The 22,595-nt window shown below is 35.5% G+C and overlaps 2 protein-coding genes and 1 long non-coding RNA gene across 20 annotated transcripts in view; 1 reads left to right on the top strand and 2 right to left on the bottom strand.

Annotated features, from left to right (window-relative positions):
• The window catches only part of LOC145734385 (uncharacterized), a 30,191-nt gene that overhangs the window by 2,864 nt on the left and 4,732 nt on the right, over positions 1-22,595 (bottom strand). For both annotated transcript variants that reach the window (XM_081987807.1, XM_081987718.1), the window contains exon 8: positions 15,577-15,863. In XM_081987807.1, the coding sequence (XP_081843933.1) occupies positions 15,577-15,863 (287 nt within the window). The remainder of the gene's footprint in view (positions 1-15,576; positions 15,864-22,595) is intronic.
• LOC145735325 (transforming growth factor beta-1-induced transcript 1 protein-like) lies at positions 125-22,117 on the top strand. Of its 17 annotated transcripts, none has more exons than XM_081989279.1 (7): positions 197-214; positions 6,993-7,025; positions 8,938-9,009; positions 18,652-18,711; positions 19,255-19,428; positions 19,507-19,737; positions 21,826-22,117. In XM_081989279.1, the coding sequence occupies exons 1-7, from the start codon at positions 212-214 to the stop codon at positions 21,904-21,906; spliced, it is 654 nt and encodes a 217-aa protein (XP_081845405.1). In that variant the 5' UTR covers positions 197-211; the 3' UTR covers positions 21,907-22,117. The 17 variants fall into 17 exon arrangements, with proteins under 17 accessions (XP_081846365.1, XP_081845405.1, XP_081845717.1 ...); XM_081989359.1 differs by lacking the exon at positions 197-214 and adding an exon at positions 516-533; XM_081989208.1 differs by lacking the exon at positions 197-214 and adding an exon at positions 6,819-6,836.
• LOC145736575 (uncharacterized) lies at positions 4,276-7,059 on the bottom strand. Its single transcript, XR_014180047.1, has 3 exons — positions 6,118-7,059; positions 5,867-6,014; positions 4,276-5,814 (listed from the first exon to the last, which is right to left on the bottom strand). It is a non-coding gene; the product is annotated as an uncharacterized LOC145736575 (long non-coding RNA).

Below are 22,595 nucleotides of genomic sequence, written 5' to 3'. Positions count from 1 at the left end.
CGTCATCAAAAATCGTTTAAATCAATTAATTTTTTGAGAAAAAAATGCATCTGCCACTTGAGGGAAGATAAAGGCCGATATAAAAGCAAGGAACGGTGCAAAATAGTTCATCTTTATTAATAGCTTAAATTAATTAATTGACAAGGTGTCGTCCGTTTAAATCCTTGTAAGGCGGAACTATTTATAACGGTGACTTTCCTTTTCGTCCGCTATGGTAAGTCAATATATTGTTTAATTATAATTAGGAACCCAATTCATTGAGTTTGCGATATACAGGGTGGCCGCAATCACACACGATCTGTTCTAATCGAAAAAAGAAAATGCTTTTATAGGGAACATGCTCCGTAATAAAATAATGAATACTCTGTATAATACACAATGCTTAAAGCGTGCTTGGAAAACTGTTTCCTGGTATGGTTATGCGGTTTCGGTTAGTAATGCGTGTGTGTGAATGTGTGGGTGCATTTGTTTGTATGTTTCGTGTCATCTAGTTACTTACCAGAGACAGTAGACTTGCGGTTTATAAAAAAATGGTATGTAGTGTTTTTGTATTTTCTATCTCATAGCTCAAGATACGTACGGAATTTTTTAAACTGCCCTCTCTCTAAAATGGGAGGCAAAAAGCTTCTTCGAAAGGCAGTTTCAAATTTTTCGTGAGTGAATACAACAGGGTGATTTACGATACAAAACTTTAAATATTTAGGAACGAATTTATTGTCCGTTGTCCTGAGGGACAGGCCGTAAAAATGGTTAAAACCCTAAGAGGCGTAAAAATATTACAGAACCATTTGTGCGTTAATAGGTTTTTTTTTTTTTTTAAACTTTCTTTATGCAATAGGTATTTGTTGCACCATTATGGAGGCTGTTTCCGCAGTCCAAGAGTACAGAAACTAGAGATAGTACAAAAAAACACAAAAAGAGTGATGTATCCAGTGTACTTGCTCAAATAAAACCGTTAACAGAAGTATAATTGCCTTTATTTCTCTATAACATCGTAAATCACTCTGTAATTAGTTGTTTTGCGTGTTTCTTGAAAGTGAAAGGTACTAAAGACCGTTTTAAAAGATAGCATGCCATTATAAAATGTTTGTATAACTAGATATTCTATATATTTGTATGCGACGCACTGTGTAACTCTGATAAATTTAAAAAAATGCCTTTAGTATAACAGGATTAGCCTCAGATTTCATTGAAATTTAAAATGCGCAACAGTTCACATTATTATGGTCACGTGGCTGTTTTGACACTACTATGATTCGGATACGTGCTATATTTCAAAAAGAGACACTCTATATATTTTTACATTTTTCAGTTCTACGTCGTATTCACCCTTTCTTAATCAAAACAGAGTTTTGAATGTCACAGATTAAAAGAACACCTATAAACAAACTTAAAAAAAGTCTTTGGTGCAATCCGCCATAGACGTAATCAAATGACAGATGTCAACATCAGGCTGCGTTGCCAAACTTTCGGACATACATTTTGTAGTTTTTTTTAAGGGATTCTAAACTTTTTTTTCCTACGGTCACGTGAAATACAGCAGTTTGAAAAATACCAAAAAGGACACACCCTTGTGACGTCATTGGTTAACTGTTATTTAACCAACGAGTGTATTAATGAAAGCGATTAATATAAGAGTTGGTTGGTTAGAAAATGACCAGATATAGTTGCCAAAACTCGTAGGGGTCCGATAGACTGTATATGGTGTGTTGCCTAACCGGCAGACAAATGTTTGTTTCTTTTTCTTAATACACAACAAAATATAATTAATTATTAACATTAAAACGACATTTACTGACATCTGTCAGTCTGTCTTTTTTGACCAATCACAAACTTCCCACTGTGCTGAGATTTACGCGAATGTTTGACATGTAAACTTGCGCCGTATTTTCTACGTGACTGGCTTTGTGGCAGAAAATTGTTTTGTCTGTCAATATCAATACCTTTTTCACGATAGCATTCGGCAACATGGCATCAGTGTGTTTTTAATGTTAGCAAAGGATAGAAACATATTGATTGACATTGACACTTGACAGTTGTTTACCGATTTGACAAGACTCACACAAGAGTGAGGTTAAGCTGCTAAAAAGCAAAATGTGAACGAGAGCCGAAAATATAAATCAGTGTCGTTAATTACTCGGAAAATTACTTTATTTGGATCGTGCAGGCTGGTGTTGGTAGTGATTTTGGACTGTGTGTGTTATTTTCTTGATGGTAAACCTGCAAAGTAAGGTAAGCAGCAATTCTCTGTGTCACTTGACACATCTATCAGCCTCAAAATCAGCCACTGTCCGCTAAATTGTTAAGACATTCTCGGTTACCGAAAATATCAAAAAATTTAAAAACCCAAATACAATTCACACAAAATAATAACCGAATCGATAAATTTAAGTTAAAACGGGAAAAGTTTGAAGAAACTGTCAACAAACGCCTATTGCGGACAGCGCCAACGCCGAATTTAAACGATTGGTTAAGACACCGCCTACTATACTAGAAAGCCTAGAAGGTGCTTGTCAAAAATTTCAACATGGCGGAAATAGTGGTGACAGTTTTGTGGAAATTGAGTTTTTTGAGGATTAGATGGATTTTTACGGTTTAAAATCAAAACTTGAGGTTATTTGCGTAAGTTAGTTTTGTTTGCTGCCGTTCATCAAGTTTTTCAAGCCACATTGTAACAGCAATTCAGGAAAAAGCCCAACCGTGTCAGTTTTTTACTTTACAAAAACCGGATCTATCTCAACAGTGGTTGAACACTTTGATTTTACTCCAACACTGTACTCAATGGTAAGTACAAGTGCTTTCTAGTACAGTAAATTTATTAGTGTCTTGTTACATGCACAGGTATGTGAGTTTCATTTTACATACTGACCATTTACCAGTTTTGCTTACCTAGTTTCAAGGATTTACAGATTTTCTTACATTGAACAGTGTTTGAACTAGTTTGCTGTTTGTTGTACTTTTCAGGACAAATGTTCTAACCAATTTGTTTAGGCTGGACTTGATTGTGTATAAAAAAGCTCTGTCTATACATATCTGGATCAGGAATGAACCTTTTTTTGATTTTTCACTCACAACTTGCAATCAACTAGTCCACCGCCCTTTGTACCAGAAAGCCTAGAATGTCACTTTTAATGGCGGCGTTAGCGGTTTTCGTTTTATACACAAACCTATGCAGATGCAGTAGAAAATATGTTTTTTTTAATTTTTTCGTGTAGTTGATTAGAAGTTGTGAATGAAAAATCAAACGCTTCATTCCTGATCCAGATATGTATAGATATGGCTTTTTATACCCAATAGTAAGTCCAGCCAAAGCAAGTTTGGTTAGAAGCCTTTGTCCTGGAAAGTACAACAAACTAATGTTGTAAATTTGGAAATCTTTGAAGCTAGGTAAGCAAAACTGGTAAATGGGTTTTATATTATTACCAAGACCTTTCTTTTAAAATGTAAATGTGCCAATAGAACTTCTAAAAGCTGTCCTGTTTCTTCAGAGTAAACCTTTGTTGCTCTCAAAATGCAGGCGGCCTCAAAATGTAACTCACTTATGTATGTAAGAGGCAATAAGTTTACTGAATGAGAAAGCATATTGTACTTACCACTGAGTATTGTGTTGGAGTAAAATCATTCCAGTTCAAAGCTTTCAACCACTTTTGGGTTCGAGCAGGGTCTTTTGGAGAGTAAAAGACTGACACTTTTGGGCCTTTTACCAAATTGCTTTTACAATTTGGCAAACAACAAGTGGACGGCATATTGTAAAGGCAATAGAATTTAAGTTAAAAAACCAACAACAAATTATAGAACAATGTAGGAACAATAACGATAGTGATAACACAATAAAATGAACACAAACTACACTTTCACTAGAACAATAAACATATAAACAACAATATATAATAGCAAACAAAAATTACTTTGGCAAGTAATCCCAAGTCTTGACTTTAAACCTTAAAAATTAATTTAATCATGGAAAAACTCAATTTCCACAATACAAACAAATGTAAACTGTCAACCACTATTTCGGCCATATTGGAATTTTTGGCATGCACCTTCTTGGCTTTCTTGTACAGAGGGCGGTGTAATAGGTCCTACATGAGGTCTGTTCGCAGAGAGAATCTAGTAATCAGAGAAATAGACACATCCATTGGCCACAAGTCAGAAAACGTCATAGTCACGTGAGCATACAACCAATTGAAACTTGACATTTACTGTTTCTAAGTTGGAAATCAGTCAGGGATTGCCTCTGCAAACAGACCGATTGTCGAAGGAAAATTAAATTAATTTTTTTTAGATGAAATGTTTAATCTTTTCGCTCAATAATGACAATGAACAGTTTCAACATTCTGGCTCAAATTAGGTTAATTTGAACATAATTAACCGTACACTTTAATACTTAAATATCAATCAGAAATTAATTAAATCGAGTGGTGAGTCAAGTAGGTTATTTAACTAAAATAAAAAACAATTTGTTATTCCCGTTAAACCGATCGTTTATCAACAAAATTTGTTTCCGCGGGAATTGTGTCAGTGTGCGTTTACTTTATGCGTTAGAGAGTCGAGTGGTTACTGATTTGGTACTTTTTTGATAAATGCATTATTTATTTTATTTAATCGCTACAAGCGAACAATCCAATTGTCAACGTTATATTCCGACTAGACGTTATACCTATTTCGGTGTAATTGATAATGGAAATAGTTACGTCAACATCTAAAAATGAAAATTATCAAACCGTTAAGGAACACGTATACGTGCACATAGGTGTCGTGGAGTGAGGCAATATTAATGTAAACAGTCGCTAATTGTTTGACAATAAACCCGTAAACGTTAAGTTTAATCCCGGTAATGTCACGCTAGCCTAATACCGCCAGGATTATAAAAATAAATTAAACGGCTTTTCGTGGTTTCGAGTGCAAAAAGGCATAGAAACCTGCCAGAAGACGAGCGAGATGGAAAAATGTCGGCTAATAACGATAAACTTAAAAATAGACGCTTATGTAGTTAAGATAATATTTCACTTTCACACAACTTCTCGATAAATTCGTTTGTATGCACAAAGTTGTGTAATTTAGAGAAAAATCAAAAAGGTTGCATTCGTTTTCACTCTTCATATGATCATCATGATTTTTTTCTATTCTCTAAAGATGAAAATTGTCTTTTGGTCAAATTTTACAAAATTAATTAGTAAGCCTTTTTGCGAGGATGAGATTAGAAACAGGGTGTTCAATTTGAAAATCAAAAGTTGGCGTTTTTCTGGACTAATCTGGCAACATCGTAAAGTCCAAAATATTTTGGAGAAATTGATCCCAACCTATAGATCATTTTGAGTCACCACCTATAGATCATTTTGACACTGGCTTTCGACGGCAGCCATATTGCCGGGGGGGCAGACAACTGAATTTAGCTGTATTGATTTTCATTGTTATTTGTGATTTCCTGGTGTTTAATAAACTGTTTAAAAGGAAGCAGAGTACATTTAGTTGATATGTAGGGAGAGACACTGTTAAAAACTAAAAACATCATCTGTGCTTTTGGAAAGCCTGTAAAATATAATGTTTTTGAATCATTATCTTTAAATGACTCTTCTGACAAGCCAGACGATTTTAGTTTTTCTTGCAATGTATAATTTTTTGATTTGCAAAATTGAGATCTTCTGATAGACAATTTATGCACAGCATTTTGTTCACTTTTCAGTTGGCTATTATCATCAATTTGTTGAAGTTGTTCCAAGTAAGTTACAGATACTTCTGTAGATGGACCTGCAGTGGGTTCCCTGTCCATGTTCATAGCTAACGTGCTCTCTCACCTTCATGCTCATCTTCCTATATAAAGGTCTTATTACAGACAAATTATAACTTTTGTACAAAAACTTACTATTATGAGACGTTTTGTTTAACGCTTAACTGCTTGAACATGCCGCTATATACTTTGTACATTTTGGGTTTTGGTAATAATATATATCCCATATTTACAGAAGGAACCCAGTCAGGATTGTCCTTATCTTCCAATTTAGCTGGTTTGCCTAAAAAAACCAAACAAAACTGACAAAATAGACAACAATTAAAACAATATTTTATTTAACTTCGTTAGATGCTGTACTACTGACAAATAATAATAATAGATACCTGAGACAGTGATTTGCACAAATTCGTGCATTATTAAGGAAGGTTTTACTTAAATCCCCACGTTTTGAAGCGGCAACCCATTTAAGTCGACGTTCTTTTGACAAGGCGTTTAGTTGTTCTCCCCGGTTCTTCAACGCTTTGGGAATCTTGAAAAATCAAACTTTATCCCTTTCTGCTCTATTTCCACAACGCACGACCAAACAAAACGACGGCATTTTTCTACAATCTTCTGAACTCAATCGAACATTTCTATGGTTTACATTAAAACTAGTGGGTCTGTATGCCCCCCCGGCAATATGGCTGACTTACGTTTGACGTTTGTGATGTCACCTCGAAATGGTCTATAGGCTACAATTCAAATTTCCTTGACTCGTTTTCTAGAATGTAGTTGTAAACAGCAAAATAAAACTGTTTTTAAATAAAATTAGTGGTGCAGAAACGTTGCCAGATTTGGTGTTTATGACGACAAATTGATTGGTTATTACTCTAAGGTCCAGTAACTGGCCGTCTGGGGGTGACTTAATTATTTGCGTTATTTAACCTATATTACGGAGAAAAAACCAGAACAACAAAATTTTTAATCCCTTTAATAAACGTTATCGATAGATAAACTTCCACCAATATTAGATCACTTATAATACAAACAAGTGTAAAATAGCGAAAATTCAACCGAACGCTTTTAGTTGTCTTAACTGCATTAAAGTGAAATAATCACAATGGTAAGTATATTTATTTTGACAGTTGACAGTTTATAGAACGCTTTATGTGCTTTTTACACTTTTTGTACCTTTCACTTTCTATAATTTATTAGTTAACTCATCACATAAAACACACACTCAACATTTCATCTGATGAACGATCTGTTATGTTTCTAGGGGTGTTCCCAATCCAAAACTCAAATCGAAGAGGTAAAGCGGCCATTTTTTTACAGTGCAAACACCAGCGGACCAAACTAACCGTCACGCACAACCAGAGGTCGCTGGTATTTGCATTTTTTTTCACTGGGTTTTGGTTTACCTAAGTTAGGACAGTTGCGCGAGCGGCAAATAAGGAAATCACTCGGTCGAGGCCGTCATTTTGTTTACGCACCATTATATGCCTGTTACAATGGGGGCGAAATCGTCGCAAATAAGCCAAAAATTCTAAATATGGCCGACACACCATACGACCTTAGTCATTGTTAGAAACAAAACAATAAGGAGTGTGGGTCGCGGTCACGGACCACACAATAATCGAACCCACCTTAAAAACTCATAATGATTCAATTACAAACATATACTTCATTAATAGTATATTACGTAACTAGTGCTGTAAGAAGCATTTTACGCACGAAGCCGCGAGCGGCGAGTGTGTAATTCCATGAGTGCGTAAAATGCCTTAGAGCACGTGTGACGTACTATACTTTACCTACGACCAAATGGAAAGTCCTGTTTTCGCAATTCATATAATTTAGAGTAACTTAAAGTATATTTTCAATTGACATCATATTTGTACTAATCATAAAAAAATAAATAGTATCAAACATTTTAAAATAATAATTACTTTTTCTCATTTTTGTAGATCTAGAAGTAAAATTCGGACAAAATCCGTTTCAATCGGCCTGTAGTTTAGTAGAAACTTTTCAAAGAAATTTCATATATTAGGGACTTAGTTGAAACATACTAACATCAAAATATTATACAGGGTGTCCCACGACGAAAGACATCGATTGATGTTGGAAAAAGTATAAATAGGAGAGTTTTGAAAATTTGGCAGGGTACTGATGTCGGCATGCCCAATCTAACTAAAATATTTTCAAGATGGTTGCACAAGTCGAACACAACTTTCTTATTTTAAATAGAACACCCTATATATTACTACATATTTGGATTCCTCACAAAATTCTGACCAACTTTTGTGTACAATACCCTATGCCTATCTCTAGCCGTTTTTGAAATATTTGATGTTTTTCCAAAAAAGTGACAGTTGCAACGTTCAACATATTTTTGTACTCTGTCAAAACCGTATTGAATTTTGCAATGAAACTTTGGGTTATTGTAAATAAAGGATCGTTTTATTAAACTGAGGGTGTGTAATGACTCATTTGTATACAGGGTCGTCAAAAAAAAAATCATAAACCTGTCACTAAAAAAAATGAAAAATTTCAAGTTTTTTAAATAGAAACCCACATTTTTTATGACGTAATCATTTTGAGCATTAAAAATTACTATACGTTTCAATTTACATGCCTATACCTAAATCCAACCCATTTTGTTTTATTTGAGAATCTCTATTATCTCTCCTATTTATACTTTTTCCAATATTAATCGATGTCTTTCATCGTGGGACACCCTGTATACAGGTGTGGTAAATCCAAAACCGACCATAGGAAAACCGTGTAACGGACAGAGAAACGTAGGTAATTGCATGCGCGGGAGGAAAACAGAACACGAAAAAAATATCAAGTAGGCCATATTTTCAGCGCGCTGTTGCCAAACGCCAAGTATTCAATACCGTCGACAAAATTAATTTTTAATTTTAGTAGTGATACTGCGGGCGTGATGGCGTTTGGCAACAGCGCGCTGAAAATATGGCCTACTTGATATTTTTTCGTTTTCTGTCTTTCTCCCGCGCGTGCAAATACCTACGTTTCTCTGTCCGTTACACGGTTTTCCTATGGTCGGTTTTGGATTTACCACACCTGTATATGAACTGATATTATGAATATGAACAGAAAACATTTTTCCATAAAAAGTAGCATGCTTCTGTTTACTTCAATATTCCATTCCATATGCAATAATATTTAAAAAAAAAACCAAAATGGCGACCTTTATTTTCTAGTTCCCCGGCAGATGGATGTTGCCCACTACCAGGCAATTCCCGCCCGCAAAAATTAATAAAACTAATCAGGAAGTAAGTGTGCTTTTTCGTTATCGTCGTGAAAGTCAAGTGTACGTAAATCGGGCGGACGAGACGGCCCTGACAGTTATTTTGTTTTTTTCTTGCGTTCGATGTGGTTAAAACACCATTTAAGGTATTTTTCATAAAAGTGGTCGGTCGAATGATTCAGGCGCGGATCTTACTGACCTAACTTTACCGTCGAAAATAATTTAGTAAAAAACCGCGTGGGATCTAAGAAATTTTTAATGGCAACGGATCGGCTGATTCACTATCGGATTACTTGCCAACAAGTCGAAATTCAATAGATTCCTTTCACAAAAAAAAATTGGATTTCACACTGAGTAATGAACAGAAAGTTTTTTCGCCAATTGACAGATCTTTTGGGTAATTAGAAATGTTCGGAGCACTTAAATCAATATTGATTTAATAGCCGAGCGTTGAAACTGTGTGATTTATCGTTTTCCCAGAATTCCACTTAAAAAAAACAACAACCACCCGCATGCAACCGCTGTCAAAGGCTCTATTTTCGTCTATTGCTTTTGGCATAGTTTCTACGATTTTCGCGTAAATAGTTCGCAATAATGTTATTATGCTTTTTGAATCCGCTACGTTTACCACGCAAGTTTTAAAGATATTCATTCTACTAACCACAATAGCTGTGCAGACTGATATTATAACAGTTAACTTGTCCTAACAGAGAACTATTATACAGGTGTGGTAAATCCAAAACCGACCATAGGAAAACCGCGTAACGGACAGAGAAACGTACATTATTGCATGCGCGGGACTAAGACAGAAAACGAAAAAAATATCAAGTAGGCCATATTTTTAGCGCGCTGTTGCCAAACGCCTTAAGTATTCAATACCCTCGACAAAATTACTTACGGCGTTTGGCAACAGCGCGCTAAAAATATGGCCTACTTGATATTTTTTTCGTTTTCTGTCTTAGTCCCGCGCATGCAATAGTGTACGTTTCTCTGTCCGTTACGCGGTTTTCCTATGGTCGGTTTTGGATTTACCACACCTGTATAACAGGCTTCCCAGCACAACTTTCTGTTTTTGAAAAATTATCGGGACAGTAAGACGGTAGAAACTAACCTCAAAAAACCGCCTACGTGAGACCCAAACAGCCAGGCAGGTGAATAATGTACGTTTTAATGGGCCGAATCAATTAAATTGGTCGAAAAATAGAAACTTTGTTAGCCATGTATCTCGTTTGCAATTAGACACAGGCAGAATGTCTGTATTGGTTTTTGCGAATCATTCACCTACAATTGCTAGAAAAAATGTCAGTAAATGAATTAATCAAATTAGAAAGACAATATCCTCATAGAAGAAATGATGAAATTAAAACAATCATCATAACTCGAGTGAATTATGGTTTTCGTTATCAAATAGGAAAAGCACACTTTGACACTGTTTTTCTCTCTGACTGTACTCAATTTGGTAGTGTTTTTTTAGGTTAGTAGATAGGAAATTTAATGAGGATTCCAAAAATGTGCTTAAAACTGTCATTTTCACACCACAAATGGGTTTTACAGGCGATTTTGTCCTTGACTGTCCTTTCAAACTGTGTTTCTGTTAGTTCAAACTTTGACACTGTTTTTCTCTCTGACTGTAATCAATTTGGTAGTGTTTTTTTAGGTTAGTAGATAGGAAATTTAATGAGGATTCCAAAAATGTGCTTAAAACTGTCATTTTCACACCACAAATGGGTTTTACAGGCGATTTTGTCCTTGACTGTCCTTTCAAACTGTGTTTCTGTTAGTTCAAACTTTGACACTGTTTTTCTCTCTGACTGTACTCAATTTGGTAGTGTTTTTTTAGGTTAGTAGATAGGAAATTTAATGAGGATTCCAAAAATGTGCTTAAAACTGTCATTTTCTCACTCCAAGTAAGTTTAACAGACGATTTTGTCGCTGACTGTATTTTCAAACTTTGGCAGCACTTTTCTCCCTGACTGTACCGAATTTAGGGATATTTTTTTAGGCTATTGAATAGGAAATTTAATAAGGATTCCAAAAATGTGCTTAAAACTGTCATTTTCACACTACATGTGGATTTTACAGGCGATTTTGTCCTTTACTGTCCTTTCAAACTGTGTTTCTAGCAATTCAAATTTTGACACTGTTTTTCTAACTGACTATACTCGATTTTTTAGTGTTTTTTTAGACTATTGGATAGGAAATTTAATAAGGATTCCAAAAATGTGCTTAAAACTGTCATTTTCACACTACAAGTGGGTTTTACAGGCGATTTTGTCCTTGACTGTCCTTTCAAACTATGTTTCTGTTAGTTCAAATTTTGACACTTTTTTTCTCTCCTACTGTACTCAATTTGGTAGTGTTTTTTTAGGTTAGTAGATAGGAAATTTAATGAGGATTCCAAAAATGTGCTTAAAACTGTCATTTTCACACCACAAATGGGTTTTACAGGCGATTTTGTCCTTGACTGTCCTTTCAAACTGTGTTTCTGTTAGTTCAAACTTTGACACTGTTTTTCTCTCTGACTGTACTCAATTTGGTAGTGTTTTTTTAGGTTAGTAGATAGGAAATTTAATGAGGATTCCAAAAATGTGCTTAAAACTGTCATTTTCTCACTCCAAGTGAGTTTAACAGACGATTTTGTCGCTGACTGTATTTTCAAACTTTGGCAGCACTTTTCTCCCTGACTGTACCGAATTTAGGGATATTTTTTTAGGCTTTTGGATAGGAAATTTAATAAGGATTCCAAAAATGTGCTTAAAACTGTCATTTTCACACTACATGTGGAATTTACAGGCGATTTTGTCCTTTACTGTCCTTTCAAACTGTGTTTCTAGCAGTTCAAATTTTGACACTGTTTTTCTAACTGACTATACTCGATTTTTTAGTGTTTTTTTAGGCTATTGGATAGGAAATTTAATAAGGATTCCAAAAATGTGCTTAAAACTGTCATTTTCACACTACAAATGGGTTTTACAGGCGATTTTGTCCTTGACTGTCCTTTCAAACTATGTTTCTGTTAGTTCAAATTTTGACACTTTTTTTCTCTCCTACTGTACTCAATTTGGTAGTGTTTTTTTAGGTTAGTGGATAGGAAATTTAATGAGGATTCCAAAAATGTGCTTAAAACTGTCATTTTCTCATTCCAAATGGGTTTTACAGGCTATTTTGTCTCTGACTGTCCTTTCAAACTGTGTTTTTGGCAGTTCAAACTTTGATACTGTTTTTCTAACTGACTATACTCGATTTTTTTGTGTTTTGTTAGGTTAGTAGATAGGAAACTTAATAAGGATTCCAAAAATGTGGATAAAACTGTTATTTTCTCATTCCAAGTAGGTTTTACAGACGATTTTGTCGCTGACTGTCTTTTCAAACTGTGTTTCTGCTAGTTCAAACTTTGACAGCGCTTTTCTCTCTGACTGTACCGAATACCTATTGTTTTCATTCGATTGGCAATCTGAAGCCAAGCCTTCTTCAAGGCATTATTATCCTTGTGTTGAGGGTGCTTAGAATCCCACAAAATGGGGTAACTTTGGACAAAATCAATTAGCGTAGTGTTAAAATCGGTTTCGTTCATCTTCACGGACCTATTTGCTTTGCTGTTTCTGTTTTGTTTTCTGTCCCTGTCATGAATGTCATGATTACGACGTTTACGCGCGGAAAATTTCAAAATATGCAGTCCGGTCCGGATAGACGGACAGATTTTCCGCTGTCCGCATTCCGCGAATGTTCCGGATTCATGTGAACCAAGCTTTATTAACGGATTACTGCTTACAAATCGACTTTAAGACATAAAAGCAACTTAGCCAAATTGAATTTAGCATCAAATTTCCTAAAATTTGAAGGAATTAAAATGAGCGGCAAGTAAAATCCAATCCAACAAGCCAAGTTCTATAATTATAACTTTTGAGCTTGCACTTTTAACTCCAAAAACATTTTGTTGTCCGATTTGTTAAATCTTAGTAGAAAAGAACGAGACAGGACAGCTGCACTAGGCTAATATACCGCGTGTCCGCATCAGCCAGCTACTGTAGCAAGAACGGTAAACAGTAAAGGATTGCTTAATCCCATAAGAGAAATGTTGCCTTGAGGGCCTATTCTTGAAAGCAGGGAACGGAATTCTTAAGAGAAGTGTTGATAGAATGTGACAGAAGAAGCTGACAATGGCGGGTTACGGTCACATTCTACAGGTCTTTCTCTTGATAATTCCCTTCCCTCGTTTCAAGAATACGCACCCTTATCGGCTGGGGTCGCTGACGACTTTTACGTCACCATCAAGTGGGAGATTGCGCGTTTCTTAACCGATTGCAGTCGATCATATTTAGCGTATTGCGCCCCCGAGACTTTACTGTGACGTCAGGATACATGCTTGCTGTTTACCGTCCTTGCTACTGTAGTACTTGACTAATACAGTGTGAAACAACCTTCAAAATTCAAGTGGGTTTTAGTATTGTCTAAGGCTAAAACTACATCTGCATGAACGTCATTCAGTCTCGAGCGACGCAGTGCAAACACAGATTTATCTTTGCATCAAAACACGACGACCGGTATAACAATTCGCGTGGGTTTTTCTTTGGTGGGGCCGGAAAACGGGCGCTTTCCAAAAATTTTCAGATTTTCGCGCGCGTCCTTCAGTCGCATCAAAATTACGCGCGCGTATTGATCCTTTAATCGCTCAAGTACGCAGTGTACCTAAAAGGCTTAAACAGCTACAAAACGACATGGTGAGTTGCTTTTCGAATATTTGACCGCTGAATGTTGTCCGGTGACTAATTTTCATTTATCCCAGTGCTAATCACTTCATGGAAATTTGATTAAACAACTTGTTGACAAACTTACCAGACTATTGTGAGAATTATATGTTTTAAAAAGTCTAAGCAAGCAACAAAACAATTCAGCGAATATTTATGCTGTGACAATACACATTACGGAGAACGATAAGACGGGGTTAAAAATGCGTTTATAATCATTTTTAAAAGCTATAATTATTGCGATATTTTGCCCTTCCTCGACCTAGACACTAATTCGTTAAGAAGTAAAATATGTCGTTAATTTAATGGTAAGTCCACATTCCACATGTGTAGTTTGTGATTGGTCAAGAAACAAGTTTAACCAATCACAAACTACCCCACTACGCTCAGTCTAAAAGGACTTTTTGCCTTGTAACATCTTAAGAAGGCCCTTAAGGGCAAAACGCCTCAATACAATCTTGTAGAGGACTTTTTAAGTTTTAAAATAACCTTAAATGCGTCTTGTAGTCAATATCTCTAGACGTTTTCGCCAGTTTGATGATTAAGGACGACGGTTTACAAAATTTAGTGCAAAGTTTCAAAAGTTGGGTTATTTTTACTTCTCTCGTTAATTCAACCATTTCCCTAGGTATTTTGGGAAAGAAGAGCAGGATTAGAAAGATTACACTTAAAGCTACTCAATTTAAGTAAGAGAGTTAAACTGCATATTATACAGGGTGACCCCAAAAAAATTGCACTTTATTTGTTTTATAATCCAATCCATATTATTCTTTAGACGTTTTCGCCAGTTTGGTGATTGAGGACCATTTAAAAAATGGGTTTATTTTTACTTAATTGTTTTAAATTCATTCATTTAAGATTGTTTTTTTTTTGGAAGCAAAGTGGGTATAGTATAATAACATTTCAATTATAATACCCATTTTAGGTAAACATTTATAAAACGGGTTCTACAGGATGGATTAAAAAATCATACAAAATGAAGATCAAATCTAAAGAGTATTCTCACAAATTATCTATCTCTTTCTTGCATTTATCTATACTTCTTCATAAACCACGCTCCTTTGCAACGGAAAAGTGAATTTTGTGTTGATCATCCTGCTTTTGTTGCAGCTCTTCAACAACCGTAATCGAAACCGACCACAAGGTGTATGTATATAACTATTTTTGAGATTTTTTTTTTTTTTGGTTGTTTGATGTTGTAACGTTGTCGTCCTCTTTTTGTTGCATCCAAGAATCGTTTAACGCACACATTCAGACCCATCCACACATTACTGGTTTTTCGATCGACTAACTAGCTGCGCTCTTCCAAAATTTTGACAGTAACGGCTTAAAAACTCTGGCTTTACATTGATTTAGTGGGGTCGGACAAAAAAAATCTGTGAAAATTCGGTCAGGATCCGGCGAGCTGTTGCCGGGTTATGAGCAGTAAACTATCAGGGAGAACCACAGGACGGAGCTCCGCCCCTTTTAGTTTATAGTAGTTTCTCACTATTTTTAGGTTCGACAATTCAGTAATTTTAAAAAGTTTGGAAATACCATTTCGCTAGTGGACTCTACACAGGGTTGTCAAGTTAATAAATTTTGCGCCCGTTACGCACTGAAATCAAACCTGCTTATTGCTCAACGCGCGGCATTTTTTTTGAAAATCCGCCAACAAATCAGTGAAAAAGCTTAACAGCTGAAAGAGTGCCCCCATTTTGTTTCCAAAACTTGGCCTAGATATTCGCACACCAAAACAAACTTAATTTTAGACCTGGGGACGCAGAAAGTTAATCACACGCAGAAACTCGACACCCATAAACATAGTGGTTTTCAACGAAACTTCCTCTTACTTAAATACTCACTCTTTCTTCGTCTGTAGAGCGCGAGCACTCAACTCCCCATCGGTCAAACTGTAGTGACTTTTCACTACTTTCAAAGTGAGCTGCTGGTCGTTTACGGTTGTACTGCCGTCGTTTTCCAGACTTTCAGCAATCTTCTGCCACATTTCGTCTTTGTCTTCGCCCTGTAGTAAATTTGCAATGTCGGCTATTTGCGATTTGTGATCTTCGGTTACCGCTCCCTCGTTCTGATGCGCTTTCAAAGTGTATTGCAACAGTTTCATTAAGACCTTTTCCTTGCCACTGGTTTTCTGTAAAAACAATAATTATCGTTCATTTATTGCATTGTTTATCAAAGTATAAAAGCATAGTGTTTCTTGCAAAAACATGATAGCCACTAAAAGGTTTTATGAGGTGTTCCTGTAGAGGAAATTTGTTTTCATGCTCCATGAAGCGAGCAGAGCGAATTTTATGTCACGATGACATAATTTAACAAAACCATAATTGAACCAACTGTCAAATTACGTAATTGTGACGTCAGATGCCCTCCCTGGAGCGTCAAAACGAATGCTGCCAATATAACATTTGTTGCTACCAGAAATTGCAAATTTTGACAGTTGTTGCCAGACGAGAGTCACAAATTTGCTTGTCAAACCCACTTGGAGTGAGAAAATGACTGTTTTAAGAATATTTTTAGAATCCTCATTAAATTTCCTATCCAATAACATGAAAAAACACTACAAAATTTTGTACAGTCAGGGAGAAAAGCGGTGCCAAAGTTTAAACTGCCAAAAACACAGTATACGGCCAGTAATTGGACCCATCACTAGTTAAATTTCACACATTGTAACGTTCACTTTTCGGCACTAGTAATGATCAGTTATTAACTTTGTTATTTCAATGCATTTTAGCAATTTTTAATTAATTTAACAGTGCACTCATTCACCTAATTGTCAGGAACTTACTTGTAATGTTTATAATATTATTGTATTTAGCTAATCCGGTATTGGCTCCATTTCAATTGGCGTTGATTTTTTCTTTTTTCATCATTCCCTTGTAAGTCACTTATATTGAACTCTTTTCTTGGGTTTTCCTAATTTTCATTTGTAAACAAACCGCGTTTAGTCAATAGGCAATTACGAAAATTATACCTGCTAATTCCATCGTTTACCGCAATCGGTGTAACTTTTAAGGATCTGGTTCATTAGGGTTGAATGAATTTTAGAACGCGATTGGTAATCCTATGTCTTTGAGATCTGGCATCCAGATGTTCATTGTTGAAATGTTTTATAATATCGGCATACTCTCCCTCCATCTCGCAAACAGAACATATTCCAATATCCATTTTAATTTAACAGGTCACTATCATAAGCTTGCTAAACTGTGGAACAAACCGCCAAACCGTCAACCATAAACTAATTTTTGAGGTTATGATTCTAAATTTTAAGGGAAAACCTGTCAAAAGTCACTTTTTTCTTAATTTACCGACGGAACCTCTCTAGGAAAACCGTGTAACTGACAGAGAAACGTAGATAATTGCATGCGTGGGACAAAGACAGTAAACGAAAAAAATATCAAGTAGGCCGTATTTTCAGCGCGCTGTTGCCAAACGCCAAGTATCGAATACCGTGGACAAAATTAATTTTTACTACTTTTTTACTGCTACAGCGTACTGAAAATATGGCCTACTTGGTATTTTTTCCGTTTACTGTCTTTGTCCCACGCATGCAATTATCTACGTTTCTCTGTCAGTTACACGGTTTTCCTATGGTCGCTTACCTATTACCTTTACCTATGGTACCTGTATATTCATGCAATGGTAGTTACCAAAAACAATTTTCGAACGCTCTAGGTTAAACAGGTATCTACCGGTAGAATATTCGTAAATGCCTAATAACTCAGGTTATGGTAATAGTTTTTGGATGTCAGTGATCGATTTTAACGACCTCGTGTTACTCCCGGTTTTTTTTGCTTTTGTTTAAAATTTATATGCGGGTAAACTAATAAGCGGAAAGTCCGTGTTTTGTACTGATAATTAGTTTATTAATTTTATCTACCATCTAACGTAGAGATCACAATTAAACTCGGATTAATTCTGAGAATGCGTCGTGAGAGTAACTTATTCGAGTTACTCGCATTTTCACGTCACCTGAAACGAGCACACCTGTCATCTTGATGTCTCAGCGGTTTGCGCGGTTATTTCGAAAATTTTGTTTGTAAAAACTCTGTTTTTTTTTAATCTGAATTAATGTACAGTATGTTTTTGTACTTAATTAATTGTTAAGGGTTCGTAAGGTTGAATTGAACCCTGAATTGTGTCCCGTACAACAGCTGCGGAGGATCTGGTCGCCTGGAACCTCCACTTTGCGAGCGGAATTTTGTTTTAAATAGGAAAAAGGTCTTTAATAAAATTTAATAGAAAAAGAAAATCTTATATTTCAATTACACTTTCTAATACCCTAGAAAGTTCGTGGCAACATTGAGACAAAGAGAAAGACATACAGGGTGTTTCATTCACCACGTAGTCGACAATCGTAGAATACAATACATTTTGCTGGATGATATATTCGTATGAATGTCCTAGTCATCCCAATTTGTATGCACAAACAATGTAACATAGCCTCCACTTATCAGCTTTATTAACAGTGATTCAGTACAACAGATTAAAGGTGTGAGTAACTTAATACTAAGGATTGACTGTAAACTGTATCAGTTTACCGTGGGTACGAAAAAGTGCAACGGATAATCACTTTTAAAGCTGAAAGGGACAAAGTTACACTCTGTATGGATTTCATATCGAATGCAGTTTTCCCAACCTTAATAAAACCCTTATCTTGTACCAACACCAGGTATTTTCAACTTCCTATCGTGATTCAGATGCTGAAAATAGCCTAGTTTAGCGTTTAAATAATCGATTCGGGTGAGTTTTTGCGGCGCCAGTTTCGTACTGGTGGTGTCATTCAGCTCCTGGTGCCCCTCAGAGGTTGACATATTGTCAAATTTCAATCCGATTCGCATTATGGTACGGTTTTTAACTTAGAATATTGCGATTTTTTTCAGAACTATGCGATGAACTAATTGAGAGTTTTTATTTTGCAGAGTGCCCCAGCTTCCAACGAACCCAAAACTTGTGCCCAATGCAAGGAAACTATCACGGGGGTAAGAGTATTTTTCTAATAAGCTTCTATTAAATAATGCGTGAGTTTTTAGTCTAACATTGAAACGAGTTTTTGTTTATTTGGTACGAAGTATGAAGAATAAGCAAAATGGCTACATTTTAACCAGTTGTAAGATACATATCAACCATATAATATGCATATTGTTACTATAAAAAATCATAGGAAATTACTTGTAATGGGTTAGTAGTTGGATGATAAACGTCAAATAAACACCTTTTGGAAACTTCTATTTTATGTAACTCACCTTCTTCTCAAAATCTGTTTGTTACGTAAAAGCCTGTCTCTATTTGTGTTAAAGTAAATATTAGATGAAATTATCATTTTTTTTGGTTGGTTTTTTGACCAACATTACCAGAAATTGACCTGTCAAATACTCAAAACTTGAATGATCAAAAGAACAACTAGTTTTCTGTCTGTAACAATATGATGATGATGATATGATTCCAACCAAATTAGTTTTTTAAATGGCGCTCATCGCTCTTAACCAAACTAACACCTAGCCAGCTAACCAATCGCTTTGTAGAGCGTGTTGACCGCTATGGGCAAGGCATGGCATCCAGAACATTTTACATGCGGCTCTTGTGACCAACCAATCACCGAAACCAAGTTTTCCATAAAAGACGAGAAACCTCTTTGTTCGTCTTGTAACATCCGACAAGCGGCAAAATGTCACTATTGCGACGAACCAATTTTGGACGTAAGTCGTGTTCACTAACTAACAAACCCAACTTGCTGGATAGCTAGCAAAATGTTAACATTTTACATCGATACTTAGAAATGCGTCCAAGCAATGGGTGTCAACTGGCACGAGGACCACTTCATTTGCGGCGGCTGCAAAACCAAACTGATTGGAACCCAATTCATGGACGTGAACGGCGCCCCCTTCTGTCAAAAGTGCTATCTGTCAAAACACGCGGATAGGTGCAAGGGGTGCTCGAAGCCTATCGCTGACAAGGCTGTCATCGCTTTGGATGCAAAATGGCACCAGATGTGCTTCCGGTGTTCGGTAAGTTTCTGTGTTTAGTTATGGCTGGTTTTTTTTTGTTTCCTTAACTAGACAGTTTTACCATAGTGACAAACTGGCAACGCACCGTTAAAAAAACTGGATACTTTAAAGCCGCGTTGCCAATTTTTCCAATTAGTGCGCTATGGTAAAATTATACTGCTGGTCAATTGAAACGTCAAATTATTCGAATAAATTTGAGTTAAAATATTTTAAGATCAAAGTTCCTTCGTAAAACGTAAAATGATCAAAATCCAAAATAGTATTCTTGACAAAAATTGTATTCGTCAAAAGTGCGCGTTAGGTTTTGAACGTTTTTTTTTTGTTTTTTGCCCACCCTGTATATTTTGATGCTATTTTCAAGAAAAAAGTCTTATGGAATTTTGCACGAGACCAAATGGCTTTCTGTTTTTTGAACACCCTGTATCCGTTCAATCGTGTTGCAGTTAGCACGAGGTAAAAAAGCAGTTCAAAACAAACATTTGATTGGCTTTTTATAGCCGCTGAAACCTCAAAAATAGCAAAGATCAAAAATAATACAAATATCTCTAATCTGATAGATCAACTCTGTATTGATATAATATTACTTCCAATTTGATAAGGAGCTATGAGATATAAAAATGATTTTTTTAATGTAACCAATTAATCCTAATATATCACTTTGTATAGACTAGCTTAATATTTATCTTGTTTCGTTTTCACAATATTTTAACTCAAATTGAAAAAATTGAGCAATTTGTTTCAATTGGCCAGTAGTTTAGATTCCTTCGCCAACTTTCTTATTTACTTAAAAAGTTGGTCATGGTTTCTTTTTTCAATATACATACAAAAAAAAAAATGAGCGGTATCACTAGTTCACCTAAAACTGTACCGCTTTTACCCCCTCACCCCCTATAGTAACTTTTTTTTTTTTTGAGAATGATCTTTATATTTTACTAATACTTATTCAGCACGTACATGTTTTTTTTTTTGGAATGTTCAGCTAAACAATCAACTTTGAGCTTTAAATGTTCTATTTATTAATGTTATGACATTAACAAAAATCGGTTAAATAATCTAAGTAAATTAGACACAAGGCAGCCCCCTGGACCCACCACACATTTTGGTAGTTTAATTTTGAGGCCAAAATACCCGTTTTTTGGATGTGTGTTTTTTGTTTTTGCAGAAATGCGACAAAGAGATCACCACGGACAAGTCCTTCCAGGTGGACAATGGAAAACCAAAATGCGTCGAATGCTAAATTTTATTTTAAAGCACTTTTTTAATTAATATGACAGTGTTCAGTGAAGTATTTATTTTTTTTTGTGATTCCATACTTAGCAGCTTTCTGTATATTTAGCTAGACTGTATAGTAGATTGGGCTACCTGGAAATTTTGTGTGTTACCCAGCGTCATTAATTTGAAAAATCATAAATAAACCACACCAGCTAATTATGTGCGTATTTTCTTTCAAAATTATACTCGACTATTACTATATGGGATTTTGGATGACGCGAATTTAGCAATAAATTCTGGTGTTTTTTTAAACAATCTTTTTTGTTGTGTGATTTTTGTTTTGTTTGATTTGTAATAAACATGTAAATAACCCACTAGATTGACTGCTTGAGCTGCACGCGCTTTCAATTATAACCTCTCTGAAGCAAAAACTATCAAAATTGTTCGATATAGTGTATATCATACTTGTGATCATGAGTGTAACAAATTTGGTTATTACAGGCCGTCAATTTGAAAATTTTCAATGCAAAAAGTAAAAAAAAAACGATCTTTGGGGTTAGAGTGAGAAGTCACTCACCCCAAAATTCTAGTTTTTCCTACCTTTAGAACATTTGTACCATATAGGAGTGTTCTATTTTTTTACTTTCAGAGAGATACAGATTTGGTTATTTAGGAAAAAAGTGTTGTAATCATAACCGTTTTGATCAAGACACAAAAATTTAGAAATTATCAATACTCTACTTTAGCATTAAGCTATACCCTTAAAACTGACAGCCGAGCTATGCAGTGTGTTGTGGTATGTATACTAACTAGCCCCAGAGGGCGTTCGGACACTATAAAATCTAATATCGAAACGTCGGTGCGTGACTGTTACAGAAATGCGAGAAACCCATCATGAAGGACCAATCCTACAAGTTGGACGCGAAAACTGGCAAACCGCACTGCGTCAAGTGCTAAACGCGACAACTGCGCCAACCACCCAGAAACCAAAAGGGCCGACCATATACGAGGAATCTTCCAATTAAGTTTTAATTCGTGAGCGTTCAAATATTATAATATGTGTACCCTATTTTTGATAATTTAACTAACTCTACGCATTTTTATTGATTTGTTATTGTTCGTGACGCAGCGCGTGCTTTATTTTTCTTAATAAAACTTATTTACGTCACTTTACGATGTTTTACTTAACAACCAAGAACCAACATTTTTTTCTTCCAAAAAGTTATGTCAACTAAGCTTGCCATTGCCTGAAACATGCCTTGAGAATGTTTGTGTTCCACTTCAATATTTTCATGAACAAAAAAAATAAGAGGAGTTTTCAAAACGGTCGAAATTTTTCTCATTATTTAGTTATATTGACATAAATATTAGTTTTTTCCTATCAAGTCGGGAAATAAGGTTTTTCTCCCAAAACATTCTTAAATCCACACACTGGCTACTTTCTGTAGATATACATACAAGTTCATAACTTTCTATATAGGAAACCAATGATACAAGAGAGAAAATACAAATCAATGGAATAGACGAAGATAGATCATTTACACTTTCTAATTAGTCATCAGATGACCAAGTGACGTTCCGACAGACTGACACATGTCACCAAGTTTTTTTCTCAGCTTTGTCCACAACATTGAATGACTTTGTAA

Source organism: Ips typographus, linkage group LG1 (genome assembly GCF_016097725.1).
Source record: "Ips typographus isolate SLU linkage group LG1, UJ_Ityp_2.0, whole genome shotgun sequence".
In the NCBI taxonomy this organism is placed as follows: domain Eukaryota; kingdom Metazoa; phylum Arthropoda; class Insecta; order Coleoptera; family Curculionidae; genus Ips; species Ips typographus.
The sequence above is the reverse complement of the archived record's forward strand: the minus strand, read 5'-3'. Positions and strand labels throughout refer to the sequence as shown.

What these genes read in the sequence shown, in the direction of transcription:
- LOC145735325 (XM_081989279.1), top strand. An exon ending in CCAAAACTCAAATCGAAGAG is followed by an intron (nt 7,026 to 8,937) that starts GTAAAGCGGCCA and finishes TTTATTTTCTAG; the next exon opens with TTCCCCGGCAGATGGATGTT. An exon ending in TTAATAAAACTAATCAGGAA is followed by an intron (nt 9,010 to 18,651) that starts GTAAGTGTGCTT and finishes TTTATTTTGCAG; the next exon opens with AGTGCCCCAGCTTCCAACGA.